The 26,753-nt window shown below is 44.4% G+C and overlaps 2 protein-coding genes across 2 annotated transcripts in view; one reads left to right on the forward strand and one right to left on the reverse strand.

The window, feature by feature from the left end:
- The first annotated feature begins 35 nt into the window (after positions 1-35).
- On the forward strand, positions 36-12,917 carry INA (internexin neuronal intermediate filament protein alpha). The gene is made up of 3 exons (XM_007964000.3): positions 36-1,100; positions 9,486-9,610; positions 10,909-12,917. The coding sequence occupies exons 1-3, from the start codon at positions 36-38 to the stop codon at positions 11,216-11,218; spliced, it is 1,500 nt and encodes a 499-aa protein (XP_007962191.3). The 3' UTR covers positions 11,219-12,917.
- Positions 12,918-24,504: 11,587 nt separating this feature from the next.
- Positions 24,505-26,753, reverse strand: part of PCGF6 (polycomb group ring finger 6) — a 46,766-nt gene continuing 44,517 nt past the window's right edge. Inside the window, exon 10 of the mRNA XM_007964007.3 lies at positions 24,505-25,664. Within this exon, the coding sequence (XP_007962198.1) occupies positions 25,608-25,664 (57 nt within the window). The 3' untranslated portion in view covers positions 24,505-25,607. The remainder of the gene's footprint in view (positions 25,665-26,753) is intronic.

Here is a 26,753-nt window from a genome sequence, read left to right on the forward strand (position 1 = left end):
GCCGAAGCCGCACGTCCGGCCCGGATCCCTGCACCATGAGCTTCGGCTCGGAGCACTACTTGTGCTCCTCCTCCTCCTACCGCAAGGTGTTCGGGGATGGCTCTCGCCTGTCCGCCCGCCTCTCCGGGGCCGGCGGCGCGGGCGGCTTCCGCTCGCAGTCGCTGTCCCGCAGCAATGTGGCCTCCTCGGCCGCCTGCTCCTCGGCCTCGTCGCTCGGCCTCGGCCTGGCCTATCGCCGGCCTCCGGCGTCGGATGGGCTGGACTTGAGCCAGGCGGCGGCGCGCACCAACGAGTACAAGATCATCCGCACCAACGAGAAGGAGCAGCTGCAGGGCCTCAACGACCGCTTCGCCGTGTTCATCGAGAAGGTGCATCAGCTGGAGACGCAGAACCGCGCGCTGGAGGCCGAGCTGGCCGCGCTGCGACAGCGCCACGCCGAGCCGTCGCGCGTCGGCGAGCTCTTCCAGCGCGAGCTGCGCGACCTGCGCGCGCAGCTGGAGGAGGCCAGCTCGGCGCGCGCGCAGGCCCTGCTGGAGCGCGACGGGCTGGCCGAGGAGGTGCAGCGGCTGCGGGCGCGCTGCGAGGAGGAGAGCCGCGGACGCGAAGGCGCCGAGCGCGCCCTGAAGGCGCAGCAGCGCGACGTGGACGGCGCCACGCTGGCCCGCCTGGACCTGGAAAAGAAGGTGGAGTCGCTGCTGGACGAGCTGGCCTTCGTGCGCCAGGTGCACGACGAGGAGGTAGCTGAGCTGCTGGCCACGCTTCAGGCGTCGTCGCAGGCCGCGGCCGAGGTGGACGTGGCTGTGGCTAAACCAGATCTGACCTCGGCGCTGAGGGAGATCCGCGCCCAGTATGAGTCCCTGGCCGCTAAGAACCTGCAGTCCGCGGAAGAATGGTACAAGTCCAAGTTCGCCAACCTGAACGAGCAGGCGGCGCGCAGCACCGAGGCCATCCGGGCCAGCCGCGAGGAGATCCACGAGTACCGGCGCCAGCTGCAGGCGCGCACCATCGAGATCGAGGGCCTGCGCGGGGCCAACGAGTCCTTGGAGAGGCAGATCCTGGAGCTGGAGGAGCGGCACAGTGCCGAGGTGGCTGGCTACCAGGTAAGGGCCGGGGCTGGGCTTGGGGAGGAGCGCCCTGCCCTCTCCCGCGCCCACTTCCTCTGGTAAAACTGGGCCCCAGGACTTAGGGGGAGGGCAAAAGAGAGAAGAGAAGAGCCCCGGCTGGAGGCACTGGTAAACAAAAAGCCCTGGAGTCTTCACTGTTAATTTTAGGGAATGCCCCTCATTTATGTCCCTGCCCCAGCCCTTCAAACAAATAAGCCCTTAAATTTCTTTGAGGTTCGAAAACCTAACTCTGCCTGTCTGTCAGCAAGCGGGCCTACACACACTGGCGACTAGGAGAACAGTGCCCCACCCAAAGTAGGACTGAGCCCAACGGGGCAGGTTACGTGGGCGGTGCTATCTCGGCTATCTGGCTTGTTTGGTTGACTTTGAAAGGCTTTCTGTGCGCCCTAGAAGATATTTATGGAGTATGGTCTACTTCAGGGTTGAAGGAAGAATGCGATACTGAACTGGGAAGAGTCCTATCCCATTTTCTTGACTTTCGCCCTCCAAAAAGTAGAGATTGGGAGCCAACAAGCTGAGCGATGCTTGAGCTAGTGGCAACCAACCTGCTCTACCCTCTTCCCCCAACACACACACGATTCCCTTGTCCACCCGCTGACATTTTTCCTCCTAAAGAAAGCGTTCGCCTGTTGGCAAAATGTGAAAGTTCGGGGCGCTGTCCACGGTGCTGATCTCGAGTTCTTCCCATCTCGGAAATGATGTCTCTCCCGTCTCGTGTCCCAGTTATGAATCTCTAGACAATTAACTGCTTTGATTTTTTTTTTTTTTTCCCTGCAACACCAACACATCAGTCTTGGCTACCTGCAATCAAAGGTCACCTCATAGACAACATCAATTTTGGCTTTCATGGATGGCTTAGCACTAAACAAAAACCATTTGATTTACTCAGCAGCTATGAGGTCCCACTTCAAAATTCCTATTTTGTTAATGTTTTTTTCATCGCAAGTGTATGTGATAAGTCACAGAGATGGTTTTTCTTTGTTCTAGTGTATGTATTTTTTTCCATCTTTCCCTGTCCTCTAAGCTTCTGTGAAGGTATTAATTGGCTATTTCTTCCCAACAAAGGCCATTGCATCTTCCATTTTACTATATAAGACATTCTGGGATTATGACCACAAAGGGCACAGAGGCAGGAGACAGGGTAAATGGAAGGTGTAGAAAAGAATTAAAATAGTGTAGTTCAGTTTCAAGGTACAATAAAAGCTCCTTTGAATGACAATAATTCAGAAACTTGCAATAATTCTAGCTGGGATTAAAGTTTACATTTGGCGAAATTAATAGGGCTTGGAACACTGGTAAAATAGAACCAAGAAAGGAATGAAATCTCAAAAGTAACATTTTAATCAGAAGCTAAAGAATTCTTATTGATGTGCAGGTATTTGCTGTTTGTTACAAATAACTTCCTTTGATGGAGGAAAAAAGCCTGCTTGAACTGTTTAGGTTAGTTTGGTATTGCATTATCATTCAAATAAGTACTTCCATCTCTGCTTCAAAATCCATAACTTGAACTTTTCATTATGTACCATAACCCCTGGATGGCCTGAATTAATCACATTTGGCTAATTGAGACTTCATTTTTTTCTTCTAGAAGTCTCCAAGGACGAGCTAGGTGGTCTTCTGGAGGGGTAGCCCAGTATTTCTACAAAAAAAGGATAACTTACTCAGAGCTGCCAGCTGAATTGGGCTTTTCCATGTTCTCTGTTTGCCTTTTATAGCCCATACATTCTAAGAGGTAGTGACAGTTTTGCCTGGCTTGTTTGCTGTAAAAGGCTTTCATCATTAGACAATGATGGTAGGGTCATCCAGACATGGTCTACAGGAAACAAACAAAAACAACAGAGAAACTGCAGTATCTGCAGTTCTGCGGTGCTGCCCCCATCAGCTTGAGCCTTTAGAGCCACAGAGGACCTGCTGATGGGAGTGGAAGAGGAGGTCAGACAACAGAGAGCTGGTTCCCTAATCCTTGGGACCTAAGGCTAAGCTGGGGCTCAAGCCTTACCTGCAGATCCTAAAGGCCTGATGCCACAAGGGTGTCTCTGACTGTTCTAACAGTCTTAGCAGTGCTGACCAAGGTGAAAAGCTTCCCTTTCTACAGTGAGAGTTAGCCATTGTTTTCTTGCTCTCTCATCTCATCCCCACCTTTCACTGCAGTAATGGGAGGCTCTTCTCCTTCTTCTGCTACAGAGATTAATGGTAGGGCCATTTTTCTTTTCAAACTTGACACCCTCTATGAAACACAGGAAGGCCCCATTAAAGTCACATCTTCTCTGCCTCAGAGAGCTGATAGCCTATTTGAGGAAAGAAACCTTCTTACACTTTTGAAAGGGTAAAAAATGATTCAAGGTGACACAGTGAGTACACAATAGTGTATGAGAGAGTCTGAATCAGGCAAGAGAAGAGATTAGGAAGAGCTCAGGCTATTGTCTTCAAAAGCCAAATGCAACTCCCCTCTGCATAAAAAGCTGACGGGGTTTCCATTTCTGACATAGGGCAATTCTGGTGCCTACATAGCCACTTCGGCACCTTTAGAGTCCCAGTTCTGTTAAAGATGTCAAAAGACATTCTTGGAGGGTACTCGGGGTCTCAGACCTCTACTGTGGTCAGTCTTGGAAAGTTGAAGCTTTCCTTGAAAGACCTTGCTGAATGATCAAGATCACTGCAGGTTAATGCTCTCCAGGGAGACAAGCCAAGTCTGCTCTTTTCTCTCCATTATGAGATTGGAGTACAGCCTAATTAAGTAGCAGGAAGGGGCTGGCCCCTTGGAGATTGGAGGTGACAGTGGCTGCATATAAATCCATAGCTTGATAGATCCATTTCTAAAATTAGCTACATTTGATCTTTTTAAGCTCTTCCACCTGGTTTTTGTTTCATTTTGTTTTGTTTGCCCCTCCCTATCTTACTGCATTACTGTCACCTGGGCTACCATGATAGCATCTTTATAGAAATAAATTTAAACTCGTGGATCCTAAACCCAGTGACACTCTAAGGTCAATTGGGGGCTTAAATTATCAGGCCCACTCCCAAAGATATGGATTCAGCAGTTCACAGGTAGGGCCCAGGAATATGCATTTTTCAATAAAAGTGCTGCATCCTGTTGGTCCTCAGACTGATTTTGGAGTACACTGATCTAAACCACTTCTTCCAGTAAAGTAGTTTACAGAGATACGTATAATGCAGGATTTTCGAGTGTGGTGGAGGAAAGAAAAAGATGGGGACAAAGGAAAGATAGGCGTGAGAATAAAGCATGGTGAACCACAAATAAAAATCCTCTGTCCCCACTAAAGTTGATTATGCAGAGCAGTAATTCTAAATAGCCTCTTTCAATCAGATGTGGGGCACTCACTACTGCCCCCCCTGACCCAGGGCCCCCCAAACGTGCTGAAATCCACAGCTCTGTCGTTCTTCACCACTGCAGATGTTAGTGTGGCCAGTCATTTCTCTTACTCCACCCGGCATCCTTCCAACCATGGACACGATGCTCAGCGTTTGTCTTAGCTCCTCCAGGAGAGACCCCAGCTGGAGCTGGGCGTGCCGCTCTCCCGTTCCCTCAGGCTAAGCCGGCAGCAGCTGCGTGGTTGGGGGAGGGGACAGACTGCAGCGCTCTGCTCAGATCTCGAGCTGGAGGCCATCTTTGGCAGGGCTTCTGAAGGGCAATGCAAGACTCAGCCTGATGTGGGGAGGAGAGCGCAAACAAAGAGACCAGACATTGAAGAGCAGTCAATGGTCAGCACACAGCACAGTTCCTTCTGAAAGGAGCAAAGTTGTGATTTTCTCTACAGTGATCTGTAAAATAGATCTATGAAATCTGCAACCTGGAAGTTCAAGGAAATCTCATCTGTCTAGAGCTCAGCTCCCCAACCACCTCTTATTCAGAAAACACAGCTGTGAAACAACAATCATGTTTTAAGCAAGGACCTAATTAACCTGCTGATGAGACATATCATCTATCTCTAAGCCACATATTAGGAACTTGGCACCTATACTGCCCCCTATTCATTCTTAACATGATCTCAAAATGCTTTTTTATTTGGTTTCAAGACTGCAGCAAGATGGAGAATGGGAAACACTGGAGTCAGGCATTGTTAAGAATGAGCAGCAGTAGATCTGTTCATCTTTCAGAACAAAGAAAATCAATGAGCATCCACACTATTTCAAACACTGCACTTTGGGGCCTTTTAGGGTAGAATTAAACAGCCTAATATACCTCAGTTGACCTAAAAGATGTCACCGAATTATTTTTAAAGTTGATTATTATCATGACCCTTAATTACTGTGGAAGGTGGCATTATGTTTAATGTCCTGATTGTGAGTGGTATAAGCCACTTAAGGCTTTTTATTCAAAATTGTTATTAAAAAAAAAATCTGGTGCTTTAGGGTATATGCCTCCAACTATCCAATATTAAAGTGTTTTTATACATTTGTTTGTTATCTAAGGGGTTGATAATAGTGAGGGCTTGTGATTAATTTGTCCATATCATCAAAAGGATAGAGGGCCACGTGGTATGATATTATCAAGAATAAAAATCACTAACATTTACTGAGTTCTTCCTGTGTGCCATGCTGTTCTAATGCCCACTAATTTAACAGATAATAGACTCATCATATATTAATGTACATGTGAGATATATTAAATTGAAATCCTAATTTGAGGATCTTAGAACACCTTAGAAAAAGAATAAACATTATAACTTTTCATATGCGGAAGTAGAAGATTGGAAGGAACTAAAATGTAGAAAACAGGCTGAGGTCCAATGGGTGTTAGTGGCAGAGCAAAAACTGCAACCCAAAGTTCCTGATGAAATCCTCCTCTTATCTTCATATAGCATTCCTCCTCCTTCTTTGCATAATCATATTTTCTTCTTTCTCCTTTTTCCCTCACCCTAGACTCTTTTCCCTCACCCTAGACTCTTTTCCCTCTTACCACAGTAATATTGATTCTCTTGTCCCTAATATGTCAGTAGCAGAATTGATTGTAACCTCAAATAGGAACTATCAGGTAAAATTTCTTGGTAAAAATCTCTTTAAGACCTCATGATCTCTTAACACACTTTGAAATATATGCATCACGGTCCAGTATAATGTGTATTTTTCCTACTGGCTGTCATTCCTTGCTCTGTACCCGTCAGTCAATTGAGACTCTTCTTTGCAGTATTCCTGTCAATATTTATAGAACAGGTAGGTGGCAGGGATTTTAATTCTGCAAATTCTCTTGATTTGGAAGTTTGCACTCCCTGATGTCTTAGCCCTACCTTTCACCATTGTTTTATCATTCTCACACAAGGGGAGTTTCAAGGGCCTGTCAACACTTAACTTTCTTGAGATTTCTGATATGTTTATCTGCATCACTGTTTCTTTTCTTTTCTTTTTTTTTTTTTTGAGATGGAGTTTTGCTCTTGTTGCCCAGGCTGGAGTGCAATGGCATGATCTTGACTCACTGCAACCTCCGCCTCCCGGGTTCAAGTGATTCTTCTGCCTCAGCCTCCCGAGTAGCTGGGATTACAGGCACGCGCCACCACGCCCAGCTAATTTTTGTATTTTTAGTAGAGACGGGGTTTCACCATGTTGGCCAGGATAGTCTCAATCTCTTGACCTCGCAATCTGCCTGCCTTGGCCTCCCAAAGGGCTGGGATTACAGGCATGAGCCACCGCGTCTGATCCTGCATCACTGTTTCTTAAAAATAACCCCCAATCATTGTGTCCTTTTTTTTTTTTTTTTTTGAGACAGGGTCTTGCTCTGTTACCCAGACTGGAGCACAGTGGCACTATCATGGCTCACTGCAACCTCCGCCTACTGGGCTCAAGCAATTCTCCCAGCTCAGCCTCAAGTGATTCGCCTGCCTCACCCACCCAAAGTGCTGGGATTACAGGCATTAGCCACCGCGCCATGCCCTAGAGACGTTTTCTTGTTATTGCAAATGGGAGAGGGAAGTATGTGCTTCTGGCATCCAGCCAGGGATGCTGCTAAATATCTTGCATTTCACAATAACAAATAATTAGCCAGCCCAAAACATCAATACTGCCAAAGTTGTAAAACTCTGTTTTAGAGGAATGCAACAGAAAATAAACTAGTATAAACTAATAAATTGCTGGGGTCAGACGCTGTGGCTCAATCCTGTAATCTCAGCACTTTGGGAGGCTGAGGCGGTGGATCACAAGGATAAGGGTTCAAGTCTGGCCAACATGGTGAAACCTCGTCTCTACTAAAAATACAAAAATTAGCCAGGCGTGGTGGTGTGCACCTATAATCCCAGCTACTCGGGAGGCTGAGGCAGGAGAATTGTTTGAACCCAGGAGGCAGAGGTTGCAGTGAGCTGAGATTGTGCCACTGCACTCCAGCCTGGGTAACAGAGCAAGACTCCATCTCGGGGGGAAAAAAAAAAGAGGAAGATAATTTCATATAATGGTAAGAGCTAAGAGCAGGGTGGCTGCATTCAACTGAGTCCTTTTTTTTCTAATTTGTTCTCCCATTGGGGGTATCTTTTTCTAATTTGCACAAGGTTCCTGCAAGGGCCAGCAGCTGCTCTGGCTTAAAGTAAAATAAAGTGCTGGATTGGTCAAGGGTAAATACTTAAATTGGATGCAAAGGAAGACCTGTCTGAGGAGAGGACATTTTATTTATTTATTTATTTATTTATTTATTTATTTTGAGATGGAGTTTCATTCTTGTTGTCCAGGCTGGAGTGCAATGGCGCGATCTCAGCTCACTGCAACCTCCACCTCCCGTATTCAAGTGATTCTCCTGCATCAGCCTCCCTAGTAGCTAGGATTATAGACATGCACCACCACACCCGGCTAATTTTTGTATTTTTAATAGAGATGGGGTTTCTCCATGTTGGTCTAGCTGGTCTCGAACTCCTGACCCCAGGTGATCTTCCTGCCTCAGCCTCCCAAAGTGCTGGGATTACAGGCATGAGCCATCGTGCCTGGCAGGAGAGGACATTTGAACTGAATCCTTTTTTTTTTTTTTTTTGAGACGAAGTTTCACTCTTGTTGCCCAAGCTGGAGTGCAGTGGCACGATCTTGGCTCACTGCAACCTCTGCCTCCTGGATTCAAGCAATTCTCCTGCCTCAGCCTCCCAAGTAGCTGGGATTACAGGCACTTGCCACTGCACCCAGCTAATTTTTGTATTTTTAGTAGAGACGGGGTTTCTCCATGTTGGTCTGGCTGGTCCTGAACTCCCAACTCCAGGTGATTCTCCCGCCTCAGCCTTCCAAAGTGCTGGGATTACAGCTGTGAGCCACCAAGCCCAGGTGAACTGAATCTTCTATGACAAGGAGTCGGCCATGTAAAGACTGACATTTTAGATAGAGGACATAACAAGCCTAAAGGGCCTGGGACAGCAATGAACTTGGTATAGTTAAGGAGCAAAAGAAAAGACCAGGCTGGGCATGGTGGCTCATACATGTAATCTAAGCACTTTAGGAGGTAAAGGCAGGAGTGTCCCTTGAGGCCGGGAGTTCGAAACCAGCCTGGACAACAAAATAATACCTCATCTCTACAAAACAAAAATTGTTTTTAATTACCCACGCATGGTAGTGCACACCTGTTAGTCCCAACTGCTTGGGGAAGCTAAGGCAGGAAGATCGCTTGAGCCCAGGAGTTTTGAGGCTGCCAGTAAGCTGTGATTACACCACTGTACTCCAGCCTAGGCAACAGAGTAAGACCTTGTCTCAAAAAAAAAAAAAAAAAATTCCTTCTGGCTGCTCAAGGACTATAAATATATAAATATAAAGCGATTTCTCTTCCATGCCTTGGTTTTTAAAAAATTCTATGGAGTATTTCTGCTTTCTCCTTACCTATACTGTAAAATGCTCTCAGTAAAGTGACTGATTAGCAGGCTTCTAGGAAATCATCAAAATGAATGGAGGCAGAGAGGTCTTGCTGGAAAGCTCTCTGTGCTTTCCACAGTTGGAATTTTCTGAATCTAAGCTGCTAAACTGAGGCTTTGGATTTTGGAAAGCACATGCTACAATAGAGTTATTTAGCAGCAATACAGTAAGCAAGGGAGGGATGGTAAGTGTAAAAAAAAAAAAGTCATCTCCATCTTCAGTTGAGAACTATATGCCTTGTGGCTATCCTGAAAAGGGCAGGTGTTCACTTGCCCTTTGGGTAAAAGTTCCCAGTCCTCACCATGAGTTCAAATCTCCTGGGGACCTTTATGAAAAAAATGCAAATGCTGGGACCCCACCCCAGAACCAATGAATCTGGATCTGGGCTCAGGGACAGGCCTGGATATAAGCAAGTTATAAGTTCAGTAGGTGGTTTTAATATGTAGTCAGGGTTGGGAATCCTTGCCTTCTGGAAATCCTGAGGAATTTCAGCTGGTTTGGCCTAACTATTTTGGATATGTTACTTTTCAGGATAGCATTGGGCAGCTGGAGAATGATCTGAGGAACACCAAGAGTGAGATGGCACGCCACCTTCGGGAATACCAGGACTTGCTCAATGTCAAAATGGCTCTTGACATTGAGATAGCAGCTTACAGGTACTGCAAAGGGCCTGCTTACCCAAGGAAATCCAGTCACCTAGGGGCAATACTGCCCAAATAAGTGGGTCTAGTCTCTCTGGCTTCTGACTGGTGAGGGAGGGAAGAAGGGCATCACTGGCCCCTTTCAGCTGAGCCAACTGCTCCATCCTTCTACTTAGATATAATCCAGCTCCATCTTACTAGTCCCGGAGTATTCTATGTACCTCTGAAAGGATTTAAGGGGATAATGTGAGTACACAGAGGTTAAAATAGAAACCCATGAGACTCGTAACTTTAAAAATAGGATTTGGGGCCGGGTGCGGTGGCTCACTCCTATAATCCCAGCACTTTGGGAGGCCGAGGTAGGTGGATCACTTGAGATCAGGAGTTCAAGACCAGCCTGGCTAGCATAGTGAAACCCCATCTCTACTAAAAATACAAAAATTAGCCAGGCGTGGTGGCGCACACCTGTAGTCCCAGTTACTCTGGAGGCTGAGGCAGGAGAATAGGTTGAACCTGGGAGATGGAGGTTGCAGTGAGCTGCGATCATGCCACTGCACTCCAGCCTGGGAGACAGTGAGACTCTGTCTCAAAAAAAAAAAAAAAAAAGAAAAAAAAGATGATTAAAAAACTATTAAGAGTTATGAGAAACATGGTTTGGGGGCCACTCTTTTATAGGACTGTTTCAGTCACGCTGATAAAAATCTGTTATCTGAAATAGTGTCATTCACTGGCTTTTGTTATTGCTGGTTCTATTCCTTTTGTACTCTTATACACTGAAAAAGTACAAATCTCAAATCTTCGTTATTGCTGGTTCTATTCCTTTTGTACTCTTATACAATGAAAAAGTACAAATCTCAAATTTTGTACTCTTATACACTGAAAACGTACCAATCTCTTGAATAAAGCAGTTTCTACCACCTTTGTGGACATCTCACCTCCTTATCCCTATTGCAGCTAAGGTGTTAATTAGGAAAATTACTTCTCCCTAGAGCTTTGTTGCTAATTGCCAAAAATGGGTGTGATGTGACCAAGGGGAGTTGTAGGTTTTCCTCCTGGAATGTATTTGTTAATAGGATAGGTTTCCCTTTGACAATGCTTTAAACATAGCTGGTGCGGAAGGAATGTGTGTGTGCATGTGTATGCACGCGGTCCAACGCTTTGAGCTTTGAAATTAAGTATTTGTTGGTTTCAATCTCATGAAGAAACTCCAAAGTCCTTTGGAATCTCTCTCAAATGAATCAGGACTGGAGAGTTGAGTTCTAGGGGGAAAAAGTTATTGACTTCCTAAGAGTTGTTCTCTGTTGGATTTACAGGAAACTGCTGGAAGGCGAGGAGACACGTTTTAGCACCAGTGGGTTAAGCATTTCGGGGCTGAATCCACTTCCCAATCCAAGTTATCTGCTCCCACCTAGAATCCTCAGTTCTGCAACCTCCAAAGTCTCATCCACTGGGCTATCACTTAAGAAAGAGGAGGAGGAGGAGGAGGCATCTAAGGTAGCCTCTAAGAAAACCTCCCAGATAGGGGAAAGTTTTGAAGAAATATTAGAGGAGACAGTGATATCTACTAAGAAAACCGAGAAATCAAATATAGAAGAAACCACCATTTCAAGCCAAAAAATATAATTCCATTGCTTCGAAAAAGTTAATGCTTAAGAGGGAATGATATGCATTTGACTTGTTAAACAGCCTATTCCTGAACCATAACACCTGCCACCACTATAAAATATCTTCAAAGCTTCAGTCTCATATTTAGTATTGAATACTTACCTTCTGTAATAAGAAAACCACCCCTTAGATTGAAGTAAACTGCAGTCCTGGAGCAATCACAGATGAGTTATCTAAGAATACAGCTTTCTGACCTTCAGCTCATGCTTCACAGTGATCGATGATTCAGGTGCAGAGGAAGTACAAACTAAGGTGCTAAATCTGTGATCATCGTCATTTGCTGTGAACTGAATTAAAACTATTCACACTACCCAGCCATTACCCAGCTAAATAATCTTACTCTAGATACCTAAAACGTAAGATCACTGCCAAAGATAAACTAATGGTCCACACCCAATTCCACTCTGATAGAACTATTTCACAAATAATAGGCGTTTGTTTAATGGACACCTTCCACCTCCCTCAATTGCATATATCCTTTTCTTCCATGTAGGAAAAAAATAGTCTAGTGTAGTATTCTTCCCATTTAAACACATTTTGGTTCTCCTCAAAAGAACTTACCCCCATTTGCTCTCTTTGCTCAGTGGGTAAAATTAGATGCATGTTGACCATGTCTATGATTCGTGTAATTACTTATCCCTGCCCATTTCATATTCTTTCAATTCTGTAGGTTAAAAAAATGGCAGTGATGAATTTTAAGGGTTTCCCCCAACATATAAAATAATGAAAAGAATCCCTAGACTTTAGGCTTTCAGCTTACACAAATCCATTTAATTAGGATAAAAAAACTATTAAGGATGTAGCTTTTCACCTTTACTTTAGAAGCACAGTAAATAGTTATTCCAAACTGTGATGAAACTGACCTTAGATTTAGTAGTATAAGCTAGAGAAATGAGTGTTTCTATGAGTGGAAAAAGCCAAGGTGTCATTTACGTGTCAGTTCATTTGTGGTGATATAGAATTAGCTTTTTCATCCCCTTACACTTAGAATCCACGTATTCCCCTTCCCACTAGTCTAGGTCCTAAAAAGGCCTCGCTTTCACTCTCCTATGCCTTTTACGAGTGCTAAGTGTAGGATATTTTGTCACCAGAACACAATGCTACCGCCCCAAAGTAAAAAAAAAAAAAAAAACCACTTCTGGTCAATCAACACCACCAGCAAACATAAGAAAGAAATCTTTCTCTTTTCTAAAAGACTTCCCCAACACTTACCCCATGGCTGCACAGTTGGTGGGGTCCTGCCGGAGAGGAAGAGACACCCAGACCAGAGAAGGGGTGTGCATGCGCCTATTCGCTTGCTAGAAGTAGATTCTGGACAGTCAGCTCTTCATCTGCCCAACTGTGTAGCATCTGCGTTGCCCAGTCTTTCATGTGTGCCAAGGCTGATGCAGGATTTGTTCTCTGTCCAGCAGTCACTTCTGCCAGAGCTGAAGAGTTGCCCCGTCTCTGTTCCATGTCTCCTTTAAGAGCTCTGGTGATAAGGACATGATGCTTTTACTGAACTTTCTTATCCTAGCACATGCTTCAATAGTTCAAGGAACTTGAAAGATACTTTTCTCTTCTTCCTTTTACCCCATCCCTGTCTTTACTCCTCACACTTATTGTAAGACATTAGTAAAATAAGAAATTAAAAGTGACACGAATCCCACCAACATAATTCGTGTTCTGTGGTTCCTGCCTTTTCACTGAGAGAAGCACTGTTTGGGTGTAGAGTCAGTCTGGCTCTGACTGATTTCTCACCTTCAGCTCAGAAATCAGTCACCCTTAATTGCCATGAACTCATTTATAGAAGAAAGATACTGGCCAAGCGTGGTGGCTCCCGCCTGGAATCCCAGCACTTTGGGAGGCTAAGGGGGGCAGATGGCCTGAGACCAGGGGTTCGAGACCAGCCTGGGCAACATAGGGAGACCTCATCTCTCAAGAAAATATAAAAATTAGCCAACTCTGGTGGCACCTGTAGTTACAGCTACTGGGGAACTGAGGTGGGAGGATCACTTCAGCCCAGGAAGTGGACGCTGCAGTGAGTCGAGATCACGCCACTGCACTCCAGCCTGGGCGACAGAGTGAGACTCTGCCTCAAAAAAAACAAGAGTAACTTACAGAGTTGAAAATGATTAATTCATTAACATGGAAAAATGTTCAGAATCAAAGCAGAGAGGTCAAGGGAAGGAAAGCAAGTGATATCAACTGTTACGTAAACAAGACAACAAAATGGATTCAGGAGATGAGGGGAAAGCCTGCAGCATGTGCTAATGATATCCCATATGACTTTCAGATTCATTAGACAATTATATCCCCTGCATCTTGAGACTTATTAATAATAGCTAGATTTTATTCAGTACCTATTTACTATGTGTCAGATGCTATATGAGGTAGTAAACATAGAATTATATAAACTTCACAACCACTTGTTAGGTGTAGTATTTGTATCCCCATTTTACAAATGAAGAAGTAGAACCTCAGAATCAAGGTTAAGACCCTGGTCTGATATCACACAGGAAGTGGCAGGGCTAAGATTTGAACCTTTGTCTTTTGACTCTACAATGCTTGCTTTTCTTCCCTATGTGTTTTTTTTTCTTTCTTTCTTTTTTTTTTTTTTTTTGTGTGTGTGTGTGTGTTTTAATGAGATGGAGTCTTGCTCTGTTGTTCAGGCTGGAGTGCAGTGGCACGATCTTGGCTCACTGCAACCTCCACCTCCTGGGTTCAAGCGATTCTCCTGCCTCAGCCTCCCAAGTAGCTGGGACTGCAGGTATGTGCCACCACGCCTAGCTAATTTTTGTATTTTCAGTGGAGACGGGGGTTTCATCATGTTGGCCAGGCTGGTCTCGAACTTCTGACCTCGAATGATCCACCCACCTTGGCCTCCCAAAGTACTGGGATTACAGGTGGGAGCCACCACACCTGGCCCTTATGTTTCCTTTCTACATAAATCCCCTTGTTGAAGGGAGTAGAAATCTTTCTTTTTATCTTATTTCACCTCTTTCTCACCATGTTTTACTTAAGGTTTCTCTGTCCCAGAAACCTTTTGCAACACCAAATCCTCCAGGCAAACTGCTACACTTGCAGACTTCCTCAGCTGCTGCCTTCCTGCATTGCTGGGAGGTGGTGGTATCTCAAAACTGGACTTTGGGCCCAGCCAACCACAAATCACCTCTGCTTCTGACAAAAATTACATAGACAAAAATTACATAGTTTTCTATTAAAAAAAAAGGGGGGGAGGTGGGGTGGGCTTTCTTATAATTCAGCAAAGGAATTCTGTAGCTTCCCATGAAGGGGCCAGGAAATGAGGGCATATTACAGAAGGGACAATTCTACAAGAGGTGGTCAATCCAGGACACTTAGAATTCATTCTACCGCATTGGCTAACGAGGCAAAATCTGAGCAACTGTCTGCAAGCTACAGCCCAAAGTTTAGCTCTGGAGTTAATGTAAGTCACAAATAATTGTGGGGATAAACTTCTAGAACTTACCTGTGAACTCAAACAGAGGACCAGTGCCACCATTAATGGCTCTAAGGACAAACATAAAATAGCTTTTAAAATGTATTTAAGGCTGGGCATGCTGGCTCACGCCTGTAATCCTAGCATTTTGGGAGGCAGAGGTAGGTGGATCACCTGAAGTCAAGAGTTGAGGACCAACCTGGCCAACATGGTGAAATTACATCTCTTACTACAAATACAAAAAGTAGCTGGGCATGGTGGCCCGCACCTGTAATCCCAGCTACTCAGGAGGCTGAGGGAGGAGAATTTCTTGAACCCAGGAGGTGGAGGTTGCAGTGAGCTGAGATTGCACCACTTCACTCCAGCCTAGGCAGAACAAAACTCCGTCTCAGAAAAAAAAAATATTTAGGCCGGGCGCGGTGGCTCAAGCCTGTAATCCCAGCACTTTGGGAGGCCGAGATGGGTGGATCACGAGGTCAGGAGATCGAGACCATCCTGGCTAACACGGTGAAACCCCATCTCTACTAAAAATACAAAAAAATTAGCCGGGCGTGGTGGCAGGCGCCTGTAGTCCCTGCTACTCGGGAGGCTGAGGCAGGAGAATGGCGTGAACCCAGGAGGCGGAGCTTGCAGTGAGCCGAGATAGTGCCACTGCACTCCAGCCTGGGCGACAGAGCAAGACTCCGCCTCAAAAAAAAAAAAAAAAAATATATATATATATATATATATATATATATATATATATATTTAAAAATCAACTGGGGCCGAGTGTGGTGGCTCACACCTGTAATCCCAGTATTTTGGGAGTCTGAGGTGGGTGGACCACATGACTCCAGGAGTTTGAGACCAGCCTGGGCAACATGGCAAAACCCCATCTCTACAAAAAATACAAGAATTACCTGGGCATGGTGGTGCACACCTGTAGTCCCAGCTATTTGGGAGGCTGAGGTGGGAGGATTGCTTGAGCCCAGGAGTTCAAGGCTGCAGTGAGCCATGATGGTGCCACTGCATTCCAACCTGGGTGACACAGTGAGACCCTGTCTCAAAAAACAAAAACAAAATACAAAGCTACCGCAATAAAAAGCAGACTGAAAGTTGCCAAGGCTTGGCTGGGCGCAGTGGCTCATGCCTGTAATCTAAGAATTCTGGGGGGCTGAGGCGGGCGGATCACCTGAGATCAGAAGTTCGAGACCAGCCTGGCCAACATGGTGAATCCCCATCTCTACTAAAAATACAAAATTAGCCAGGTGTGGTGGCAGACGCCTGTAATCCCAGCTGCTTTGGGAGGCTGGGGTGGGAGAATTGCTTGACCCTGGGAGGCAGAGGTTACAGTGAGCTGAGATGGTGCTCTTGCACTCCAGTCTGGGCAACAAGAGCAAAACACCATCTCAGAAAAAAAAAAAAGAAAAAGAAAAAAAAAGGTTGCCAGGGCTGGAGAGAGGAGGCAATGGGGCATGACTATTCAATGGATACGGGGTTTTATTTTGGTGTGATGAAAACGTTTTGGAACTAGATACAGGTGGTGGCGGCACAACATTATGAATGTACCACATGCCACTGAATCATTCACTTTAAAATGATTGATTTTATGTTATATAAATTTTACCTCAATTTTTTAAACCCACTGGTAGGAAATTTGGCCAGGCGCAGTGGCTCACACCTGTAATCCCAGCACTTTGGGAGGCTGAGGTGGACGGATCACAAGGTCAAGAGATACAGACCATCCTGGCCAACATGGTGAAACCCTGTCTCTACTAAAAATACAAAACTTAGCTGGGCGTGGTGGCACACGCCTGTAATCACAGCTAGTCGGGAGGCTGGGCAGGAGAATCACTTGAACCCGGGAGGCAGAGGTTGCAGTGAGCCGAGATCGCGCCACTGCACTCCAGCCTGGTGACAGAGAAAGACTGTCTCAAAACAAACAAACAAAAAATCCCACTGGCAGGAAATTTATGGAATTATCAGAAAATATAATCACAAACATCTCATACACTTTCTGCTCCAGCTGAGACCACTGTGTGTAGCCACCCTGGGTCAATCCCAGTAAGAAGGAATCCCATTAGGACACCATAAACCAGATCTAATAAGAGTATTGATTTTGGCCAGGTGTGGTGGCTCATGCCTATAATCCCAGTGCTTACGGAGGCCAAAGCGGGTGGATCACCTGAGGTAGGTGGATCACCTGAAGTCAAGAGTTAAGGACCAGCCTGGCCAGTATGGTGAAACCCCCATCTCTACTAAAAATACAAAAATATTAGCCAGGTGTGGTGGTGGGCACCTGTAATCCCAGTTACTTGGGAGGCTGAGGCAGGAGAATCGCTTGAACCCAGAAGGTGGAGGTTGCAGTGAGCCGAGATCACACCATTGCACTCCACCCTGGGCAAACTATTGATTTCAAAACAGAGCCCAAAGTCAGAAATCTCTCTGGATGTAAGTGGGTTTAAACACACACACACACACACACACACACACAGAGAGAGAGAGCGAGCGAGCTGGAAATGTTGCTTACTTCTAAGTACCATCACTAAATTTCAACTAATATTATTTTTATTATATAATCAGATGTCTCTAAGTTCCTGAAAAACACCTAACTTGTAAGAATACTTTTATTTTCTTACAACAAAATAAGTTTATGTACCTGATAGTTATTTTGTGTGTGTTTTTATGTTTGTTTTTTTGTTTGTTTTTTGTTTTTTTGAGACAGAGTCTTGCTCTGTTGCCCAGGCTGAAGTGCAATGGCACGATCTTGGCTCACCGCAACCTCTGCTTCCTGGTTTCAAGTGATGCCTCAGCCTCCCAAGTAGCTGGGATTACAAGTATGTGCCACCACACCTGGCTAATTTTTGTGTTTTTGTAAAGACAGGGTTTTGCCATGTTGTCCAGGCTGATCTCAAACCCCTCATCTCAAGTGATCCGCCTGGTTTGGCTTGCCAAAGTGCTGGGATTACAGGCGTGAGCCACCGCGCCCTGCCTGTACCAGAGAGTTAGCACAGTAATTTAAAATGGAAATAACAGAGAATGGGCTTCATGGGCGTTTAAAGCAGAATTCATATGTGACATTTTATTTTTCTTTATAGAACATACAATACTGGCTTTGCAACATTTTCAAACTTAAGGTACAGGTTATGTTGAAGTCATCATGCATTTTGCGATTTTCAAATATTTCACATGCCATTTTCAAAAGGGTGGGTGCTCCTAAATCTAGCTGAATAAAGAACTGTTTTTATTACATTACCATGCCCTGCTGCATACTCTTAAAGGATGAAGGGAGTGATTACTATGTAGATCAAAAGGTTTCTCTCCTCCTTTATTGATCTCCCAGAAAATGGCTTGATGTCCCCCGTGTTTTATGCTGATATTTCACAGGCTTACTAGCTGGGGGCGGAGACCAGCTAAGATTTATAAATCCATTTTTACATTCCCTTTAAAACACACACACACACACACACACACACACACACAGCAGAATTATGATAAAATGGAGTGAGTCACACTGCAGATATTTCAAGACTTATTTTTTTGTTGTCTCAGGGATTCTGAATGAAACAAAACAGAGGAAGCTCAAGCTACAAAGAAAAATGAAGATTGATCGTAGAGGGGTCTCCAGGCTTGCTTCCTCATTGATTAACCACTGTGGATCACCACATGGCTATTCTCTCCCATAATGAGGCAAATGGTCTCTGTTCTGAGTCTGAGACATTTCATTCTAGCTCTATCACACACTCCTAAGGGTTATAGAATGCTCAGTAGAGTGTAACCAAGATCATTTATTTAAGGACAACAGTTTTGGAATATTAAAGAGTGGCAGCTTTTAGTCAATTGCTGATTATTGCACACAGCAAAAATAGCGTCTTTTCTTAGAAGTGCTTATTAAAACAGATTTAACTCACAGGTTCATTTGCAGTGCTACACGTATGAATAAGTGAGAGGTGTAATTTCAATTTTCCATGGCTTCCTGGGATAAGAATTCATACATGACATTTAAAATTCCTGATATCCTTTGGGGCTAAACAATACTTTATCTTAAACTAAGACTTCAGCTCAACAACAGGAACTCTTTCTGACAACTGAAACTGTCTGTCCATGGAATAATCTAGTCATAAAGCAGAAGCAGAAGAGCTAAGACTGGAATTAGGGTGAAAGCAGAATACAGGTCCAACTTGTGCTCCTGAGATGTTAATCGCCAAGCTGTATCCCCATCCCTCTCCTGGTTATTGATAGAAGCAGGTAAGGTGATAAATATGTAAGAAAGAAGAAAGGAAAAAATAGATGGCTCAACAGCAATCTTGTAATATTAATGGACCCCCTTATTCATCAGAAAGGAACTAACTCAGCCAAGTAATCTGAGAAGTGACTATGTAAGGACCGTATTTGAACTTGATAATAGATTGTGCCAGGTACTGTTCTCAGTGTTTTATATATTCACTTGATTCTCATGACAACCTCTTGAGTTAGGTACCATTGTTCCCTTTTACAGAGAAGGAAAACTAAAGTTTACAAAAGTTAAATAATATGTCCAAGATCACAGAGTTTGCAAGCAGCAAAGCTGGGATTTTTATGGTTTGTTTTTTTTTTTGAGACAGAGTCAGACTGGAGTGTAGTGGCACGATCTCGGCTCACTGCAACCTCTGCTTCCTGGGTTCAAGCGATTCTCCTGCTTCAGCCTCCCGAGTAGCTGAGACTACAGATGCTTGCCACCATACCCGGCTAATTTTTTTATTTTCAGTAGAGATGGGGTTTCACTATGTTGGTCAGGCTGGTATCAAACTCCTGACCTCAGGTGATCTGCCTGCCTTGGCCTCCCAAAGTGCTGGGATTACAGGTGTGAGCCACTACACCTGGCCTAAAGTGGGGATTTTAAGCTCTGTAGTCTGGCTTCATGATTTATATCCTTAACCACTATGCAATACTGCCTTTATGTCTTTTTTTATTTTATTTTTTTTAAGAGACAAGGTCTCATTCTGCTGCTGCCCAGGTTGGAGTGCAGTGTTGTAATTATAGCTCACTGCAGTCTCAAACTCCTGGGGTCAAGAGATCCTCCCAAGTAGCTGGGATTACAGGCACAAAGAACCGTGCCCTGCTCCCTGCCTTTATTTCTATTTGGGGAGAAAAAAAATGTTCCTGGCAGCCTTTGTCTTCATCTTCTAATTTAAAATATTCAACTAGCTTTTCTTTCCTGAGAAACCTTAGAAGAAAAAAATCATTTCTCATTTCAATGAAAATAGTGTCATAATAAGAAGCCCTGTAAAACCACAGACACCATCAGCACCAAATCAAAATGCAGTATCGATCAAGCCATAATACTCATTCTGTGTGAGTAACTGCTTGGCAGGCTTTTGGGAGATCAATATGTCATTTCATTTGTGAGAGGACTATTAATCTCTACAGGTAATAGAATTTAGATTTCACTAATCCAGTTTTGAAAAGAAGCCAATAATCAAACTCATGTACACAACAACATAATGAAAAAGGATAAAAAATGAGGACTTCCTCTTAAGACATGGTCTACTAAAGAAAACAAAGGTGAACATTCAGAATCAGCATGTGCTTGAATCTTCTCTACTATCAGAGGTTTCCAAGATAACAAAATACAGCACAGTGGTTGCAATCATTAGAGGTTTTTTTTTTTCGAGACAGATTCTCACTCTGTCACCCAGGCTACAGTGCAGTGGTGCAATCTCAGCTCACTGAAACCTCCACCTCCTGGGTTCAAGCAATTCTCCTTCCTTAGCCTCCTGAGTAGCTGGGATTACAGGCACACACCACCACGCCCAGCTGACTTTTGTATTTTTAGTAGAGATGGATTTCGTCATATTGGCCAGGCTGGTCTTAAACTCCTGATCTTGTGATCCGCCCACCTCAGCCACCCAAAGTGCTGGGGTTATAGGCGTGAGCCACTGCACCCAGCTGAGAGTTTTAAAGAAAATAACAGAATAAAAAGTTTAACAGTGAGTCACACATACATCTGATGAGTAAATATCACCTGGTGAAACTATGAGAACACTTATCTAAGAGTGGATAATAGGGTACATACTTTGGGCAAGCTGAATTGGACAAATAAACGGGTCCACGGTGTTACTTTCAGGAATCCTAAACCAAGTCTCTGTAGGAGAGGGGAAAGAGTATGTCGAGGTCGGTGTTAGCTTGGAGTCCAAAGGAAGAACTGTTGGAAACTAGGTAAGAATGCATCTGACTCAAGCAGAAGAGAAAGGCAGCGCAGAGGAAGGAGAGTGATGCCCAGGGTCAGCGGAAATGGCTGAGATCTATATTACAGAGAAAACGGGATGGCATTTAAAGGAGGAAAGAGAAAACTGCTAAGCACTCATTTTGTCAAATTAAAACTACCACGAATGGCCAGGCACAGTGGCTCATGCCAGTAATCCCAGCATTTTGGGAGGCCAAGGAGGGCAGATCACCTGAGGTCAGGAGTTTGAGAGCAGCCTGGCCAACATAGTGAAACCCCATTTCTAGTAAGAATACAAAAATTAGCCAGGTGTGGTGATGAGTGCCTGTAGTCCCAGCTACTTGGGAGGCTGAGGCAGGAGAATTGCTTGAACCTGGGAGGCAGAGGCTGAGATTGTGCCACTGCACTCTAGCCTGGGTGACAGAATGAGACTCTGTCTCAAAAAACAAAAAACAAAAACAAAAAACTACCATGAACTATTCCTCTGGGCATCTTTGCTTAATATTACCTCAGATAGGGATTAGGCAAAAACAAAAGGACCTGCAAAATGTCCCAATCAAACAAATCTTTCTTTAGCCATTGAAGTTAGGCTCTAGAATCTGTACTTCATATGCTCTATTGTAAACTTTTGTGCAGATTTGGGTATCTAGTTTTGTTTCTTTTTCTGTTCCCAGTAAAAACTCCTTTTGAAAAAACTTTCAGCCAGGCGCAGTGGCTCATGCCTGTAATCCCAGCACTTTAGGAGGCTGAGGCAGGAGAATTGCTTGAACCCAGGACGCAAAGGTTGCAGTGAGCTGAGATCGAGCCACTGCACTCCAGCTTGGGCGACAGAGTGAGACTCTGTGTCAAAAAAAATAATAATAAAATAAAATTAAAAACCTTCATCTCAACTAAACTAAATGCACGCTGCTGGTGGTGACAATAAGACTAACACACACGTATGTATCTGGGCCTTGTGCACCTTCAGCAGAGATAAATTGAGAACAGGAAAGTGGGGGAATCTGAGTGAATCAAGACTGGGCATTTGAGCCTGACATGGTGGCTCATGACTATAACCCCAGCACTTTGGGAGGCTGAGATGGGCAGAAACTGCAACTCCACTAAAAATACAAAAATTAGCCAGGCGTGGTGGCATGCACCTGTAGTCCCAGTTACTCAGGAGGCGGAGGTGGGAGGATTCCTTTAGCCGGGAAGATGGAGCCTCCAGTGAGCTGAGATCATGCCATGGCACTTCAGCCTGGGAAACAGGGAGACCTTATCTCAAAAAAAAAAAAAAAAAAAAAAAAAGGCTGGGTGCGGTGGCTCACGCCTGTAATCCCAGCACTTTGGGAGGCCGAGGCAGGCAGATCATGAGGTCAGGAGATCGAGACCATCCTGGCTAACACGGTGAAACCCTGTCTCTACTAAAAATACAAAAAATTAGCTGGGCCTGGTGGCAGGCACCTGTAGTCCCAGCTACTGGGGAGGCTGAGGCAGGAGAATGGCGTGAACCTGGGAGGCGGAGCTTGCAGTGAGCTGAGATCGCGCCACTGCACTCCAGCCTGGGCGACAGAGCGAGACTCCGTCTCAAAAATAAAAAAAAAGAAAGAAAAGGTAGAGTTTTTTTTGTGACTCACAGTACTTACCAGTAACTGCTTTTTATTAGATTCTTAGAGGTCTTGTAACCCATAGACGGTGAGTTCCTTGAAGATAGATCACTCCTCTTTGAATCTTCTTGTCCACACAATGTCTAACAAGTGACAATCTTGACTTGCTCATTACAGAAGTGTTTATCAAATAATTACCTTTGATATTCTACTTTTAAGGAGGTATTTTCCCATGTTACAGTCCTGAATGGGATAGTTATTGAGGAAAATAGGGGGAAAGTGAATGCTTACCCCAACTCTACAGCTGAGTCTCTGTGGGGATAATCTCTTCCCTGAAATGGTAAAATCTGTAAAGTGGTCGGGCACGTTGGCTCACACCTGTAATCCCAGCACTTTGGGAGGCCAAGGTGGGCATATCACTTGAGGCCAGGAGTTTGAGACCAGCCTGGCCAACATGGCCAAACCTGTCTCTACTAAAAAATACAAAAATTAGGCCAGGCGCAGTGGCTCACGCCTGTAATCCTAGCACTTTGGGAGGCTGAGGCGGGTGGATCACGAGGTCCACGAGGTCAAGAGTTCGAGACCAGTCTGACTAACATGGTGAAACCCCATCTCTACTAAAAATAAAAAAATTAGCTGGGCATGGTGGCGGGTGGCCTGTAATCCCAGCTATTCAGGAGACTGAGGCAGGAGAATCACTTAAACCCAGGAGGCGGAGGTTGCACTGAGCTGAGATTGCACCACTGCACTCCAGCCTGGGCAACAGAGTGAGACTGTCTCAAAAAAAAAAAAAAAAAATTAGCCGTGTGTGGTGGCATAGGCCTGTAATCCCAGCTACTTGGGAGGCTGAGGCACAAGAATCTCTTGAATTTGGGAGGCAGAAGTAGCAGTGAGGTGAGATCACGTCACTGCACTCCAGCCTGGGTGACAGCCTTTAGACTCTGTCTCAAAAAAAACAAAAAAAACAAAAAAAACTGTAATGCTTGAAAACATGGGTTTTAAATACTTTGTTTAAATTCTGGGTTCTAAAGACAATAATCTTTAAACACTAACATCTCTTCAACTCTCGGTCAACTCACTTGTTACAAATGGCACATTCTAAGTATCTACTAAAGATCAGGCTTTGAGACAGTGTCTTGCTCTGTCGCCTAGGCTGGAGTGCAGCAGCAGGATCATAGCTCACTGTAGCCTTGACCTCCCAGGCTATTGATCCTCCTGAGTACTTGGGACTACAGTCATGTACCACCATGCCCAGGTCATTTTTTTTTTTTTGGTAGAGATGGGCTCTCACTATGTTGCCTAGGCTGGTCTCGAAATCCTGAGCTCAAGTGATCTGCCCGCCTTGGCCTCCTAAAGTGCTGGGATTACAGACATGAGCCACCACGCCTGGCTTATTTTTTATTTTTTTTGAGATGGAGTCTCACTCACTCTGTCGTCCAGGTTGGAATGCAGTGGCACAATCTCGGCTCACTGCAACCTGTCTCCTGGGCTCAAGCAATTCTCCTGCCTCAGCCTCCCAAGTAGCTGGGAATATAGGCACACACCACCATGCCCAGCTAATTTTTGTATTTTTAGTAGAGATGGGGTTTTGCCATGTTGGCCAGGCTGGTTTTGAACTCCTGACCTCAAATGATCTGCCCATCTGGTCTCCCAAAGTGCTGGGATTACAGGCGTGAGCCACAGTGCCTGACCTGGTTTTTTTTTTTTTTTTTAGATGAAGTCTCACTCTGTCTCCCATGCTGGAGTACAATGGTGCGATCTCAGCTCACTGCCTCCCAGATTCAAGCAATTCTCCTTCCTCAGCCTTCTGAGTAGCTGGGATTACCGGTGCCTGCCACCATGTCCAGCTAATTTTTGTATTTTTAGTAGAGACGGGGCTTAACCATGTTGGCCAGGCTGGTCTCGAACTCCTGACCTCAGGTGATCCACTTGCCTCGGTCTTCCAAAGTGCTGGGATTACAGGCGTGAGCCACTGCACCTGGCCCTGGCCTGGTTATTTTTTTAAAAACCCACAGTAAACACTAACATTTCCAAATAGGTTAAAATACATTTTTATTAAATGTTAGAAGAAATTTATACACAATTCACAAATTCTTTACAAAGAATCGCCAATCTTTGTCCAAGTTTGTAGTAGTCTCTATACAGATTCAGAAATTCTGCTGTGAAACAGGGTTTATAAAATATTTCTTTTAGAAAGCATCACAATGCTAATTTTAGGCAAAATAATGTTTTAAAACTGAAGTCTTTGCATGGAGGTGAGCTCAAACACCCTTATTCTTTATTCCAGTGATGAAATAATGAGAAAAATAAACATTAAACTGACTTACTAAGAAAACAATAAGTAATTCTGTAAACTTCTCGAATTCTCCTAAAATTTTTTATTACTTTCAGAAGCAATACTATTGCAAGGTATCAACAACCACACTATGTACCCAAATAAAATGAATGTCAGAAATAAAAATATTGTCACAAAGAAGCACCCCTTATTGGAAGATGTATTGAATAAGTCTTATTATACTGAAAGTTTATGGCACAGACCATAAACTCAGATTCTCTTCACCAATAACAATTCATCCATTTTGAAATGAGTAACTTTTCCTTTGTAGTGTTGCTGGTATAAAAAAAGATACAAGTTCAAAATATGCTGGCAACACACAAAAGAGGCCAATAGTTTTGGTCTTTGAGAGTACACCTGCAGTTTAACAAAGACTGGCTTTGAATCTTCCATTCAAAAGCACACTTCTCTTCCAAAAGGATGACTGCCCAACTGATGCCATCCCAGAGAGCAGATATCCCAACTACCAACTTGAAATGGCTGAACAAAGAAAACTAACCAATTACTTCAAAGATGGGAAGCAAAATCAATGTCAAAGTATTTAAAATCACAAGGAATTTTAAAATTCAATTTTTGAAAAATTTCCCCTGAGCTTTGGCTGCTTTTTATATATAGTCTCTAGTAACAGATGCATTCCATCGTTCCAAGTTGTACTTATAAATGCTATAATTCTTGGTGCTAAAAATAGTAAGTTATGTCTTGAACAGCAAAGTGGTAGCAATTACATTTCATGGAAATCTTTGGTGAGATGCAGTCCTGCAGAAACTTTCTTTGTTTCCCTCCTCATAATGTGCCTAGAATCTTCAAGTTATCTTCAGAGGAGAAACCACAAGACCATAATGAAGGACAAGCAGACCATCCTGAAAAGGGAGAAAAAAAGACGATTTTGCAGTTCTTTCAAACCAGTAATGCAAATAATCAAATCAAAGCTGGCTTTTTTTTTTTTTTAAAAATAATCTAACACTAAGGTGAAATTCTTTAATTTAAAGAAAATAAGTGGACCATATAGATTCTTATTCACCAAACACTCCTTGTGAATGTGCTTTTTTTTTGAGACGGAGTCTTACTCTGTTGTCCAGGCTGGCGTGCAGTGAGCAATCTTGGCTCACTGCAACCTCTGCCTCCCAGGTTCAAGCAATTCTCCTGCCTCAGCCTCCCGAGTCGCTGGGATTACAGGCACCCACCACCACACCCAGCTAATTTTTGTATGTATGTATGTATGTATGTATGTATGTATGTATGTATGTATGTATTTTTCAAGTCAGATTCTTGCTCTGTTGCCCAGGCTGGAGAGCAGTGGTGCGATCTCTGCTCACTGCAACCTATGCCTCTCAGGTTCAAGCAATTCTCCTGCCTCAGCCTACCAAGTATCTGCAATTACACGTGCATGCCACCATGCCCAGCTAATTTCCGTATTTTTAGTAGAGGGAGGGTTTCGCCATGTTGGCCAGGCTGGTCTCGAACTCCTAATCTCAGATGATCCTCCTGCCTCAGCCTCCCAAAGTGCTGGGATTACAGGCGTGAACCAGAACACCTGACCCAACACCCAGCCCCACTTTTTCTTTTTTTTGAAGACAGGGTCTTGCTGTGTTGCCCAGGCTGGAGTTCAGTGGCCAAATCTGGACTCACTGCAGCCTTGACCAACTGGGCTCAAGCAATCCTCCCACCTTAGCCTCATGGCGCGATCTTGGTTCACTGCAACCTCTGCCTCCTAGGTTCTAGCGATTTTCCTGCCTCAGTCTCTTGACCAGCTGGGATGACAGGGGCCTGCCATCACACCTGGCTAATTTTTGTATTTTTAGTAGAGACAGGGTTTCACCACGTTGGCCAGGCTGGTCTCGAACTCCTGACCTCAGGTGATCCGCCCACCTCAGTCTTCCAAAGTGCTGGGATTACATGCGTGACCTGCCGCACCCGGCCCTAGACTTCTTAATAGACTACTTAAGCAT

The sequence above is a fragment of the Chlorocebus sabaeus genome, chromosome 9 (assembly GCF_047675955.1).
Source record: "Chlorocebus sabaeus isolate Y175 chromosome 9, mChlSab1.0.hap1, whole genome shotgun sequence".
NCBI classification, from domain to species: domain Eukaryota; kingdom Metazoa; phylum Chordata; class Mammalia; order Primates; family Cercopithecidae; genus Chlorocebus; species Chlorocebus sabaeus.